The 14,950-nt window shown below is 39.7% G+C and overlaps 1 protein-coding gene across 2 annotated transcripts in view; it reads right to left on the bottom strand.

The window, feature by feature from the left end:
• kif16ba (kinesin family member 16Ba) overlaps positions 1–14,950 on the bottom strand; it is a 118,403-nt gene that overhangs the window by 51,701 nt on the left and 51,752 nt on the right. The window contains exons 16-20 of one of the 2 annotated variants that reach the window (XM_059648322.1): positions 13,304–13,392; positions 11,730–11,762; positions 10,429–10,482; positions 5,952–7,352; positions 3,093–3,248 (exon numbers count right to left, since the gene is read on the bottom strand). In XM_059648322.1, the coding sequence (XP_059504305.1) occupies positions 3,093–3,248; positions 5,952–7,352; positions 10,429–10,482; positions 11,730–11,762; positions 13,304–13,392 (1,733 nt within the window). The remainder of the gene's footprint in view (positions 1–3,092; positions 3,249–5,951; positions 7,353–10,428; positions 10,483–11,729; positions 11,763–13,303; positions 13,393–14,950) is intronic. The other variant, XM_059648323.1, reaches the window with a different exon arrangement.

Here is a 14,950-nt window from a genome sequence, read left to right as displayed (position 1 = left end):
AGTAGCAGTTTCATACAGCCGGGCAGTTTGCTAAAAGTCAATCTCGTTGGAGCCTGGAGCAGTCTGTACAGATAATGTTGACAGGTTTTCTTTTCTATAAAAGCAGACTGCTGAAAAGGTTTTTTTTTAAAAAATGTTTCATGGTCATACTTACCAACAGCAAGCTTTTAAAATTACAAAAAATGGAAGTGAAAATCGCAAACTACAACAATGGGATCTGAACTCATCTACACACCTTTTGCCTGCAGGAGTATATCTTTGTGCAGGTACAGCTTAAGGCCCAGACAAATAGTATGCGCTCTCAATTACAGGAACATTGTGAGATGTAATTTATGGGATACTTGGAATACAGTGGTTAGCATCCCTGCCTTTGAAACAGGAGCTCCAGGTTTGAGTTCCAGTTCAGAACTTGATGGCTGCAGAAGTCGCACTAATGACAGCCGAGAAAGGTCGAGTATTAACTTGCAAAGCCTTCCAAATATCAACCAAGGTAGGTGGGAAACTGGAAGGGTATCCAATCAATCATGTTTAATGCAGAGTAGCACTCCTCAAGTGACTTACTGCAGGAAAAACTGACAGAAGCAGACCTGAGCCCATTTGTTGCCTGCAGTAGAGAAAGTCCAAGTAATATGCGAAGCAAAAGCATTCTTAAATCAAGGTGAAGTTGTATTACTTGAGCATCAGGGTCTCCATTGAGAGGTTTCAAGTAAATTTGAATAATGTTGCTTTTGAGGAATTACACAGGGTACCATTGGAGTTAAATTACTCTCCAAACTGTAACTTACATTCAATGTACAAGCATCTATCATTTCTATTGAAAATTTGATCACCAATGTTTTCACATTTTAAATCTTGTTCATAAAGTATCTTCTCTTAAGGGAGATTTCCTAACAAGTAAGCTTCTTTCGGATTTAAAAACAAAGGTCAGCATAAAAGTGGTTGCAAAAGATTTGAAGTTAAAGTATATAGATTGACAGCCAGGAACTATGAGGTAATGGTCTCAAATCACATACACTTGCACCATTCTTGAACAGAATTAAAACGATTTAGAGCACAAAGGTCAGTCACCCCTACACTTGCAGGCTTTTGCACATGAACCTACCAGTCTAATTCCACACTTGTCAGAAGCCTTTAATGTAAACTAACTGGGTACTGAATTGTATTCAGCTGGTGGGTATTTATTCACTCATGAGAATACCACAGTTGATTTGGAGATGGAAATAAAAGCCTCAGTTGTGCATAAGAGCAGTTCTGGATACCAAAAAGAAATCACTGATGGGACATGGGTCTCACTGGCTCAGCCAACATTTATTACTGATTCCCAGTTCCTGCTGAAAAGATAATGGTGAGTTGCTTTCTTAAACTGCTGCAGTCCACGTGCTGTTGGGTAGACCACCAATGCTGTTAGTGAGATAATTCCAGGATTTTGATCTCATAATAATGAATCAACAGGGGATTCATTTATATTCCTTGTTAATGGGAGCAGACAAACATTTTGAAATCTCTGCCTCTGCACAGAACAAGCTCAGATGTGTTAAGACAAAAGTTTTACTGTAAGGTTTTAAGAGTAGATTTGTAACTCAGGTTGTGGGTGTTGTTGTTGGTTGCCTCCCTGAGCCAGTTCATTGTTCCACAGACGTTTCATTACCCTGCTGGGTAACATCAGCGCAGCCTCCGATGAAGCGCCAGTGTGTTTTCCTGCCTGTTACTTAAACCCTGGGGTCCGTTGAGCTGGGTTGCCTCACTTCTGGTTTTCCTTTACAATGGAGTGTAAATGGGTTCTAGCTCAGTGCTTATTAATGATTTATTCCAATTAACACAGATGCTAGACCTCAGATCTCAGTGTATATGAGATCTGAGGTCTAGCATCTGTGTTAATTGGAATAAATCATCAATAAACACAGAGCTAGAACCCATTTACGCTCCATTGTAAAGGAAAACCAGAAGTGAGGCAACCCAGCTCAACAGACCCCAGGGTTTAAGTAACAGGCGGGAAAACGCACTGGCGCTTCATCCGAGGCTGCGCTGACGATGTTATCCAGCAGGGTAATGAAACGTCTGTGGAACAACAAACCGGCTCGGCGAGCCAACCAACCACAAAGTTCTATTATTCTTCACTGCTACTTGGAATGTAACATTCATTTTTTTTAATTTTCAAGCAACTGTTGCCTTTTTAATTTGCATTTCTACCTTTAACAGAAAGGCATTTGCACATAAAGTCGTTCATGCGGACAAACACCATACCTAGTTATCCGTTTTTATGGCGATGTTGAAGAATAAATGCTTCGGACATTACAGTGACCATACCCATCAAAATACATTGTTGGCTGTAAAGTGTTTTGAGGTCATGAAAGAGGTCAATACAAGTATGGATCTTTTCAATCTGAACACTGGGAAATCTCCTGCTCTGTTTTGCGCACTGCTGTGGGACTTTTAAAATGGCACTTTCGACAGTTCTATAGTGACTACAAATGATTCTATAATTGTTAACATCAGCCTCTCATTACCATTCTAGACAGTAATTTTCCCTTCGAGCCACAGTGTCTCTGCATCCTGTTTAGTGCTGTCTTCTTTTAAGTTAACTGCCTCTGTGCTTGACTTTGCTTTCTCTGTTCCTAGTCCTACATTGAACCTGTTCATAGTATGGTCACTGTTTTCCAAATGGCTCCCAAATTACAAAATGATGATGTCATGACGCAAGACAAGATTAAACTGATAGTGATAACTAAACAATTGTTTTAACTGGTAAAGGAAGCAAATGGGTATTAAAGTATCATTGAAATATTACATATTTTACAACTAACCAAACAACACTGCTACACAATAATCATATTCATATAAGCCACACATTGATTGTGGTTACAACTACATTAAAGTATAAAATATGCAATATTATCAAAACTGTACAGCTCACTGAATTCAAGTATCTAAGAAAGCTTGAGAACAAATTTTCCAAGCTGTACTAATGTTTTCTGATCTACTTTAATGAAACATAGATGGAAACAGTATAATGAATTATAATTAGTCGTTCCATCTGATTCAATACTCAATGTAAAAACAGAACATTTTAAAATAGACATCAGGAAACAAACCTCTCATCAGCTATTGGAGTCATTGTTGCTGGAGATCTTTGAGGACTAGCAGGGCAACTGGTGTAGGAGGATTTCTCTTCACCAGCTCCACAGAACCTTAGGGCCACATCATTTTCACAAATTTTTCTCTTGAGTTGCTGAATTTCTTCTTCTAGCCTACAGCAGAAATTACACATAAAAAATACACACAGGACTGTGTGAAACAATGCAGCTTTGAGCCACATGAAACTCCAGATTAACAGAAAAAAAAAGCACAAATAGACGGGGTAATAACAGATACAATAATGACAAAGAACTCCTCAAACTAATGGAAATATTCTCAGTTAGTAAACTCTAGGTTTAGCTGAGGCATTGGACACTGCTTCCTTCATTTTAGCCTATGGACTCAAAACAAATGAGACAAAAGACATAGCAGTTTTGCAAGCCTGACAAGATCTGGCCGTAAGTGAGTTTATCCGATCTCAATCCAGATCTTCTAGTTGCCCTCAGATTAACAATTTTACCTGAAAAACAAAGGATGACTGATGTGTGTAATGATTTGATCCTAACCGGCTTTAAAGGCAATAAAGATGTAAGAGCAGAAGTAGACCATTCAGCCCAACAAGTCTGCTATGCCATTCAATGATAACGGCTGATTTGATCATTTTCAACTCCACTCTCCTTGTCTTTTCTCCATGATCCTCAATTCCCTTACTGACTAAAAATCTGTTTCCATCAGCCCTGAACACACTCTAAAATGACCCAGCTGATACAGGCCTCTGCAATAAAGAATTCCGAAGATTCACTACTCTCAACAGAAATTCCACCATGTCAGTTTTAAAAAGGGTGACCTTATAATCTGAAATTGTGTCATCAGGTCTCTATATCAACTTCAGTAATTTGAGAGCCTGAACACCACCTTACATGTCCCTTACCCACCTCTTTTCATGACAGGGACTGCTTTCAGCAAACAATCCATTTTTACCTACACATGCTACTTTTCCTAGCTATCAGCTCAAAGAGATCAATGGATTTAAAATGTTAACTCTACTTTCTCGTCACAGATAATGTCAGACCTGCTGAGTTCCTCCAACAATTTCTGCTTTTAAAACAAAGAAGGGAAATTGTTCAATCCTAAGCATTTCACAAGATAATTATTAAACGGTTCCCTTTTCACATCCAAGTAGAGGGTTAACACTTTGTTCCATTCAATTTGGGAGAAGACTTTGGTCAAGAAAAACATTGAGAACCATGTTTTCACATGAAACAAAAAACAATTTGATCTGGCTAATTACTTTGTAGGACTGCTCAGAGGACAGAACCTTTGAAGTTGCAGACTTATAAATTTGACATTCACCATCTTAAGAAAAGTGAGCAAGAGGGCCTGGACAGACAATGAGGATAAGTTCGAAACCATGACACCATATCCTAACTTTGTTAAAATTGAGCTTTTGCACAGACTATAAGAAACTAATTTTCATTCATGTAATACATGCAAAAATAAAAACTAAATTTTTCTGGCTCACAGTTGGGCTTTATCTTGGCAAACTGCTTTTCAGTTTTCATAAAGGATAACATGTGGTGCCTTGTAGATCCATATATCCTGTCATAACTAAACCAGATATTTGCCATTTTAAAACAAAAGTGCTTTTGGATTGAAAGGGATACACAATACTTTCACCAATAAGAATTTAGTCTCCAGACTATGTTCAGAACCAAGGAAGGAATATTAGTGATTACACATAATAAGAAAAATTAAGTTAATTATCCCAAGTTTAGATCCACAAGCTTCCATTTTTATGTTACTAACGCACTTTCGATTGAGGGAAGTCTTCTATGCATTTCAAACACAACCATTTCAACATGGCAAACGGCAGATTGATAGGACTGCTTTTCTGAAATGAAGGTAATTTTTTTTTAAGAAACAGGACGTCAGTATTTCTGGTTTGGCCAGCACTTATTGCCATACTGTTGTGGGCGTGGACTCAGGTATAGGCAAGTCCAGGTAATAAATGGTAGTTTCCTTCCCTGAAAGGACATTTGAGCCAAATGGGTTTGGGTACATTGTTTTATTCTTTGGGTATTGATAGACATTTGTTCTAGATTACTTAATGCTGTGGTTCAAGATTGAAATAAATCTATCAGCTTTCCAAAAGGTCAAAACTTTATGAATTCACAAAACAGGATGCATGCCCAAATCCTGACACGCATTCCTGACTTGGGAAGAACTTCAAAATGTTGAAGGCCTCCTACCCTATATCTTTAGGATGCATCCACAAAAGAATTTGCTAATGGCATTTCTCTGTTGATAACAAACATGAAACTCCATCACATTAAATCTTTAAATCGATTGAAGGGATGCAACATTTTAATGAACAAAGCCCATTCAGAGATGACAACAGTTATCAAAACAGAAAGAAAACTTGAAGCTTTTGAAAATTGAAAATCTGGATTGAAAGAGAGAGTGTATTTGGAGCCTTGTGATGGATTTTTCCCGACTGCCCAGAGATTTGTCATTGGATATATTTGGGTCTGCACATTACTGCTATTTATTTATAGCTTCACTTTGTATTCCCCCACATAGGTGGGGGCCTCTCAAAGTTATAAGATCACAGGCACAAAAGACCCACGTGAATCTCAACTCGTCTTCACTCAATACCCACACACAGACACTTGCCAGCTGGATTCACCCAGCAATTAGGCAGAAAGCCTGGCTGAATTTCAACGTGTGGCATGAATGGCAAAAGCAACACTGGGGCTGCTATTCCAGCTAAGATCAGCAAAACAATGCACAGATTAGGGACCTCACATTACATATTCTTATTACTAGAGATTTTGAGAGTTTTGGCTTTGGTTTAAAAAAAAAAGCAGCTCTACCACCTTTCTCGGTCTTGTTCCAAGGCTTTATGTTCTGCCTCCAGGCTGTCTCGAAGATCTGTTTCTTCATAGTCATTTAGCGTTGCTAGCTTTTGTCTCTGTTCCTCAATCTCTAAGTCAATGGCAGAATGACGCTGAAGAGCAGAGTGTCTCTTCTCTATTTTAGCTACTGCCTGCTCCAATGCTTCCCTCTGTTGCTTTTCTCTTGATTCAATAATCTCTTTCTCAATCATACGAACCTTTTCCTCTTGTCGAGCAATATTAGCAGTAAATTCGTACGTTTGTTGGAGCTGCTGAAGTTGATCAGTGCTGGCTCTGTACTGTGCTAGCTGCTCCTTTTTTTCTTCAATTTCTTTCTCAGTCTCATATAGTACAACATCCAAACTAGGCATACCTCGGTCAAGAATTTCCGCAGCTCTCTGCTTTTCCTCCAACAGCGCAGGCAAATGGTTTTCCATCAAATAATCTAGCTGCCGTGCTTTATTCACCATTCGTTGTTCAACCTCTTTCTGTTTCTCCGCTGCTTCGACCAACTCAATTGAACCTAAAGCACGGCTTCCACCACTGTCCAGACTGCCATTTACGGGTTTCTGGTGTGCACACCTTAACTGCTCAAGAGCTTCACCGTCAAGAGTAATTTCCTTTTCCAGAAGGCTTTTTTGATAGCAGACACTGTGTTCCAAAGTTGTGAACTTTTCCAATTGTATTTTTTTCAGATCCATGTATCTTTCCTTTGCTCTCTGGACATCTTCAGATTCCTCACTTTCATCAGGTCTCGCATCTTCTTCAACAGATCTAGGTTCGTCACCTCCAGCAGGTCTAGCTTCTTTGGCTTTGAGGAGAACTTCCCTAATTTCCTCGAGGATATTCTTTTCTTCATCCATGCTCTGTACATCACCTCGTTTGAGCATTTGGACAGTTTCCTGTTTCTCTCTGACTTGCTCTCCGAGACGAGTGACAAGAATCAGTTGATGCTTTGATTCTTCTTCAAGTCTTCTCTTCTCTAATTCTAGCTTCTGGCTATGCTCATCCTTTTCTCTTTTGAGTTTCTCTAGTTCTCTGAGAATTTCCAGTTTACCTGCATTCTCCTGCTCGTGAAGTTCCTGCAATATCTGTAATTCCTTTTGGACTCTTAGGTAAATTTCTTCTTCCTGCTTTTTCTTTTGTAGCTCAATTTCTTCTTGTTCTCTTTGCCGCTCTTCCTCAAATTTCTCTTTCTCAGCCTTTAAGTCTTTAAGTCTGCTTTCAATATCCAGGTTTCGACGTTTCAGATTTTCTTCTTGCTTCCGGATGCGAAGTTTGACAATTTCAGTTTCTTTGCGTTGTGTCTCCACTTCCTGCTGCAACCTCTCTAGTTCTGACTTTTCTGACTGTTGTTTCTCTTCCATTTCTTCTATCAGTCTCCTAAAATAAGTACATTGAAACAAAAACATGTTTTTAAAACAGTGAAGTTTTACTAAATTCAACATTTTACACTGTAACCAATAAAATAAAGTGGCTCAGTAACTTGGTATTTATACTAATCACAATATAAAACAAGATTTTCTAATTTAATTTCTGTAAATCCTTTTACAGACATCAGAATGCTTCTTTCAGATGTTCTTTTCCCTATCCTCAATTGTCCTTGAGGTGGTGGCAGGGAATTGCCTTCTTAAACTCCTGTAGTCTGTATATTGTGTAGGTAAACCCACAGTACTGTTCAGGACAGTTAGGATTTTAATGTGGTTCCAATGAAACAACAGGGATATAATTCCAAATTAGGATGGTGTGGGACCACCGGCAAGTAGTGATGCTTCCATGCAGGAAACACTATACAATCACTGAACAGCTACAGCAAAGGGGGTGGTCATTCAGCAGTGTTCATGTCATTCTTTGCATCAGCAACCTAACACAGCCCACTGATCCACAGTTTACTAGGATTTCCAGTTACATAGTTGTCTAAGGGAAATCATTTGACCAAAGATTATGTTCATGCTAATTCACCATAATACAATTTTCTAAGTGTCCTGTAATAGTGGATTCTAGCATTATCCCCATGGCAGATATTAGGCTAACTGGCTTATAGTTTCCTGCATTATGACCCCCTTCCCCAGTTCTTTCTTGAACAGTGGTACCGTATTTTAGTTTCCCAATCCTTTGGGGCTTTTCCAGAATCTAGGAGAATTGTGGGTTATTACAAACTATTTCCTCCAAGCTGCATGCTGTACTTATCGGCATGCCAATGAATAGCTTCCATTTCTGGAATGCACTGCACAGATCTCAGAGGATCACGCATCAGCGAGAGAAAATAATTCCAGGGAACATTGATTACAATCAATATGTCCAATATCTCTGCATCCACCACTTTTAAAATCCAAAAATGCAGGTCATCAGGTCCAGAAGACTCATTAGCCTTAAATCTCAATAACGTGTCTGTTACTTTTTCTTTAGTGATAAATGATTTATTTTTCCAATATTCTTGGGATGTTTTTTTGCTATGAAGACAGTCACAAAATACTTGTTTGAAGGACCTGCCATTTCTTTATTTTCCATTATTTTTTCATGAATCTCACCCTCTAAAGCGCCAGCACACACTTTAGCTACTCTTTTCCACGTACTTGTGGGAGCTTTTACTGTCCGGTTTCATGACTTTTATTGTTTTCTTTCATTCTCAAATCTCTCCCTATTTCCCCCCCTTTCCTGGTTTCTAAAATTTTCAATCTTTTGGTCTACCACACAATCTACATGTCTTGCAAATCTTTCTTTTCGAAACGGTTGTGTCTTTACGCAGGCTGTGCATTCAGGTCTTAGTCTCTCCTACTACTGGAAACATCTTCTCCATATCCAGGCGGTTTATTGAAGCTTACAAAATACTTCGAACTGAGACCAGGAGGAACTTCTTTCAGTCAGACTGTGATGAATCAATGGAACTCATTGCCGCAGAGGGCTGTGGAAGCCAAATCATAGAGGGTATTTAAGATGGAGATAGATAGGCTTTTGGTTAGCAAGAGGGTCGAGCAGCATCGGGAGAAGGCAGGAGAATGGGTTGAGAAACATATCAGCCATGTTTGAACAAGAACAGAATTGATGGGTCAAACGGCCTAATACTGCTCCTCTATGGTCTTTAAACTACCCACCATTCTTTACTTCGCAGATGGTGCATCCTTCTCAGTGTGCTTTTGTAAACCACTCAATTACAAAAGTGGTCCATCATTTTTGCAGGGCAATTAGGGAGAAGCCACAAATACAGTTGTGTCAGCATCACCCATATCCTGAAAACAAATTTGTTTTACCCCTTGACTGTCTGTAGTAGCTTATCAACAACTTCAGTCTTTCATGAAGTAGCTCAATGTTTTGACATGTCTTGAGGGAAACTTGAGCTGAAGTGAACAATACATTAACATTTCAGGATGTGAGTTTGCTCGCTGAGCTGGAAGGTTAGTTTTCAGACGTTTCATCACAATTCTAGGTAACATCAGTGAGCCTCCAACGAAGCGCTGGTGTTATGTCCCGCTTTCTATTTATCTGGTTAGGTTTCCTTGGGTTGGTGATGTCATTTCCTGTTCTTTTTCTCAGGGGATGGTAGATTGGCTCCAAATCAATGTGCTTGTTGATGGAGTTCCGGTTGGAATGCCATGCTTCTAGGAATTCTTGTGCGTGTCTCTGTTTGGCTTGTCCTAGGATGGATGTGTTGTCCCAATCAAAGTGGTGTCCTTCCTCATCTGTATGTAAGGATACGAGTGATAGTGGGTTCACAGCTAATGAACTTAAAAGACCCTACACAGACAACAAACAAAACGAACGTCATCTACAAAATACCTTGCAAGAACTGTGACAAACACTACATTGGACAAACTGGCAGAAAGCTAGCCACCAGGATACATGAACATCAACTAGCCACAAAACGACATGACCCACTATCACTCGTATCCTTACATACAGATGAGGAAGGACACCACTGATTGGGACAACACATCCATCCTAGGTCAAGCCAAACAGAGACACGCACAAGAATTCCTAGAAGCATGGCATTCCAACTGGAACTCCATCAACAAACACATTGGCTCCAAATCAATCTACCATCCCCTGAGAAAAAGAACAGGAAATGACATCATCAACCCAAGGAAACCTAACCAGATAAATAGAAAGCGGGACACAACACCAGCGCTTCGTCGGAGGCTCACTGATCACGTTACCTAGAATGGTGACGAAACGTCTGAAAACTAACCTTCCAGCTCAGCAAGCAAACTCATATCCAGAACCTCAACCTGAGCTACAAATATTCTCAAAACTCGCTATTAACATTTCAGTTAATATGATTTAGATTTTGAAAGAAACGACAACCAATTAATGACGCACATTTTGAAATCGTTATATTGCTAAGACATCAGAATGTGATAAGAATGTGCCAGCACATGGGAGACCATAGAGGGCAGTTTATCACAACAGGCTGTAAGGTCTTCCTTCCGTGCTGTAGCAACTCTAAGATGCAGATTCTTACCTCTTGTTTTCTAGTTTTTCCAGCTCTTCTCTCTGTTGTCTCTCAAATTCTAGCCTAGTAAAAGTTCAGAAAGATTAATAGAGGTACTCACGTATCAACATACTGCAAATAAAAGGATAAATAAGAATACTTCATTCGGATGGTGCAAAAAAAACACAATGTACAAAATAAGGTTTACTTTTGGTAGACAGACATTGTCTAAAATACCTACATAAATCTTCCCCAACAGAAAATACACAGTCCATTGGAGTTATCTGCCAGAAGGGTCTCAGTTTCCACCTACATACCCACACCTACATTTTATTTTCCCATCACCATTACCAAGTCTGGAACAATAGTTTTACATGACATTGATCTGTGCAGAATTGTAGAAAGTTTTAAACTCTATGTTTGGAAAACAGAATCAGTTTGGTTCAGTTCACACCCAGTTCCATTCCTAAGCCTGTAGGTGCCCTCTTTGATCATGAGCTGTATTTCCTACTTCAAATCTAATCCACCTAGACTGCTTTTCCCAACCTATGGGATGCTGTCATTTATTCCCAAATCCAAAATTCCTTCAGTGCTCAAAGCTTACTTTTTCCCTTTGTTACCTCAAAAAGCATTCTTGCTTCCTCTCACCCAAATTCTCAAATTAGTGGCTTTGTGCTCTTGAATCTGAAGTTTTTCACCCAGGCTGCCTCCAGCACAAAGGACCATTTTAGATCCAGCAGATCGTAACTGGCACTGACCTTCAACAGTTCTGAGATAACAGGCTTCAAAATTCTTGCTCTCATTCACAAATACCTCACCACCTCATCCCACCCTATTGGGAAAATTTTATCCAGTTACACAAGCAAGCCCCTTATGGCCCTTTGCTCCAACGCAGATTTCCCTATTCACCACACCCATCAGAGACTGATTGTTCAGTCTTTGCATCCACGCTATTCAGACACTTTTCCAAATCAGTGTCACTTACCTACCTCTTGCCTTAAAAAGCTAGCGCTTAGATTATTTTGTTTTTTTCTGCTTCTCGATTACTTTGTTTCCTCACCAACGTCTGTCTGAGCTATCCTTGAAAAGCACCTTGAGAACTTTTTGCAGGAGAAATGCAAATTGTTCCTTATAATACAGTCTTCTAGTAATATTTTAAGTAGTGTTCCAATGCTGTTTCGATAATTACAGGTGTGAACTATATTTCATACCCAAATTAGTGCATTTGACAGCATAATGGAAAGAAATCTGCAGAACATGTCCAGTGTATTTTTAGTAAACTAATTTCATGCAGACATCACAATCAATAAGTACAAATGGCATATCTCTACCTTAGGCAAATGGGTCCCTTTATTGTGAAAAGGCTGCCATGGGAAGTGCAGTGAAAGCAAGAGAGATTAATTAAGAAGAAATCAAATTTATCAGATTCCATTTATAAAATAACTCATATCTGGTATCCAACTGAATGTAAAGGACTCTTTCTGCCAAAGTTACAAAAATATATAATGAAGTAAGACCTTAATTAACATTAACCTGACCTTTAAGATGGGGAAAAAATTGTGGTTTATAAAAGGTAAGGGCATTTGATGAGCAACAGCACATTGAGGTTTGCATATTGGATTTCATGGGTCAACACTGGTCCATTATTGTAGTACATCAATCACAGGAACTGAGGCTTTAACACAGAATGCTCTTATATTATGAAAGTACAAAGTCTCAATCTCTGGCCTGTCTCTGTTACCAGGTTCTTTTCTGCCAAGTAAGGATACGAAATCTGATGCAATCCAATCTCTTTTATCCCATTTGTCCCTCTCCAATAAATTCTGGGTTTTGCCTTCTATCCTTGTCACACACTCAATTCTTTGACAGATGATCTAGCTACCTGCGCCTTGACTACGATCTGCGGTTGAACTGGACTTTTTGTGGTTCACTCTGACACTGAGCTGGGCTCCTAATTGCGAGAAAACAAAGTGTGGAGCTGGATGAACACAGCAGGCCAAGCAGCATCTTCGGAGCACAGAAGCTGACATTTCAGGCCTGGACCTTTGTGGTTCTAAGATACTGCTTGGCTTGCTGTGTTCATCCAGCTGCACGCTTTATCTCGGATTCTCTAGCATCTGCAGTTCCCATTATCACTGCTCCTAACTCCATTTGCTCTCCATCACTAAAATCTTTTCCTCTGTCATACTGCACAACTCCACTCCAACCTCTTATCTGGAATTGAAACTTCCAGGTATTTTCAAATGCTTTCCCAATTGGTCTCCCACCTAATAAGCTCAATCAAGTTAACACTTCAGAATTGTTGTTTACCTCCCAAATTTGTACCAAGAAACACTCATGACCCCTCATTATGATGAAACCCATTGGTTCTTAGAATCGCAACTGCTAAATTTTAAAATTCTCACTTTTGTTCAAATTTCTCCATGACCTTGTGCATCTCTATTCTGTGCTGTACTTCTGCTCCCAAACCTTGCATGATATCTGCAATTCTCTAACTGTGGACTCTTGAGCATCACTGCCCCTCCACCACATTGGCAGTGTTCTCAGATACCAACACACCAAGCTCTGCAATTTGCCTCTGGCTTTACTTCTTGCTCAGTCCTCCTTTAGAATGCTCCTTAAAATCTACCTTTCATTTGGTCATCCAACCTAATAGCTCCTTACGTGGCTCAGTTTCACGTTCTACAACTCCTGCAAAGGGTCTTGGGTAGTCTTTATTACAAAACAATAACAGTGCATTGTTGTCATTGCAAATAATTAATGGGGGACAGAAATCTGCAAGATCTTACTATATTGATATCTGGAATGGTGGACAAAACAGAAGACAGCAAAATCTAACGCTACTCAGCAGGAACAAAATGAAAGCCGCTCTTGTATTAACAGCATATCTGCTTCTTCATCTTACCCTGGATTGTAAAGCATGATGGCTGAAAGATTTTCACAGGATTTAGAAAGGTCCGTCATAGACAAACTGAAGGTAGACAGCAGTCCACTCTAAAAATGCAAAACAGGTAAAATTGCAATGGCACACACAGGTAAAGTTGGTGATCTTTAACTCAATATCAACAATGCCAATAAAAATCAACAGGACTTGAGTAGAGTCACAGAGGTCTATATGACCCAAAAAAGGCCTTTCAGTCCATCAAGTCTGCATCATTTAGAAACAACTACCTAACTATTGATCCATTGTTTTGTATACTTGGTATCACAAATGTACTTACTTCATTAATTTTAAGAGGGCTTCAGTCTCTACCACCCTTACAGTCAGTTTCACATTCCCATCACACTGAGTAAAGATTTTTTTGCCCTCATATCCCCTCTAAGCCTCCTGTTCCTTTCTTAAATATGTGCCCCTGATTAATAATCCCTCCACTAAAGGGAAAAAGCCTGTCTACACTGTCTAAGCCCCTCACATCTCAAATCATGGCTACTAAAATGAAAATCACAGCACATGATGAAAGCACAGATTTCCTGGAAACACAGTATTTCAATTGGCACAACACCACAGCATAAGTTAATTTTCTGAAGAAGGGGCCCAACCCAAAACGTCAACTTTCCTGCTCCTCTGATGCTGCCTGGCTTGCTGTGTTTCTCCAGCTCCACACTGTTATGCCTGGTTCCAGCATCTGCAGTTCTTACCATCTCTCAACAGAAATTAAGTTTGTTTCAAAATATGTGATATCCATTTCTACACACAAAATGCCATCACACTAAGCACACATTCTACAGGCTTGAATTAACAGCAAATGTGTTTTTAACCACAAATATACAAAACAGGTGCATTTTAATCAGGCAAGACCCTTCTGCATCTCGGATCTAAATCTCGTAAATTTAACAATAATATACACGCGCCCATTAGAATAGCATGCATCACTTTGTTCTCATGTAGCTGTTCCTGAACTTAGGCAGCATTACCTAGAAATTCCACATTCATTTAAGAAATGAAATGCCTTAGCAAGTTCAACTGTGTGTGTTGGTGGAGTATTCCTTTGTTGGCAGGTTTTAAAATGGATCTCTCTCCAGACTTCTAGCAGCCATCCTTCCCATTAGCAGCCTTTCTCCCTCATACTACTTATAAGCCCGTGCTCTCCCATTTCTCCTACAGCTGCCTACATTCCTCAATCTCCCTTTATAGTTTCCTTCAATAACACCCTCCCCAACCTCATCCTTGCCTCAACCCTCTCGTAGCCCATCCCCTCGCCCAACAAAACTCCCTTCCCTAACAAAGAATTAACTGCACCCCCCTCCACCTCTTCTTTTCACTGTCGCCACATAATTTTCTCAACATTTGGTGCGCCTTCTGTTGCAGGCTATTCCTCTCACAAGTTTGCTAATGATAGGCGTACTAGCGAGGCTATGAGCAGCGACCTCAAGAGGAAACTAGCCAGTGGTTGGATGATCACTGCTTCAACAAATCTTCCTATTGTACATATGAAGGAGACTTTTCTCCAACTGACTGCCCAAATGATTCAGTCTTCCTGGTGGCTTCAAAAGGGAGAATTGGTCCATCACCCAAGTGTTGTTTGAGCCCTGGTCACAATTACTCACTTAG

Source organism: Stegostoma tigrinum, chromosome 9, assembly GCF_030684315.1.
Source record: "Stegostoma tigrinum isolate sSteTig4 chromosome 9, sSteTig4.hap1, whole genome shotgun sequence".
Classification (NCBI taxonomy): Eukaryota; Metazoa; Chordata; class Chondrichthyes; order Orectolobiformes; family Stegostomatidae; genus Stegostoma; species Stegostoma tigrinum.
Note: the sequence above shows the minus strand (reverse complement) of the source record. Positions and strands in the feature narration are given on the sequence as shown.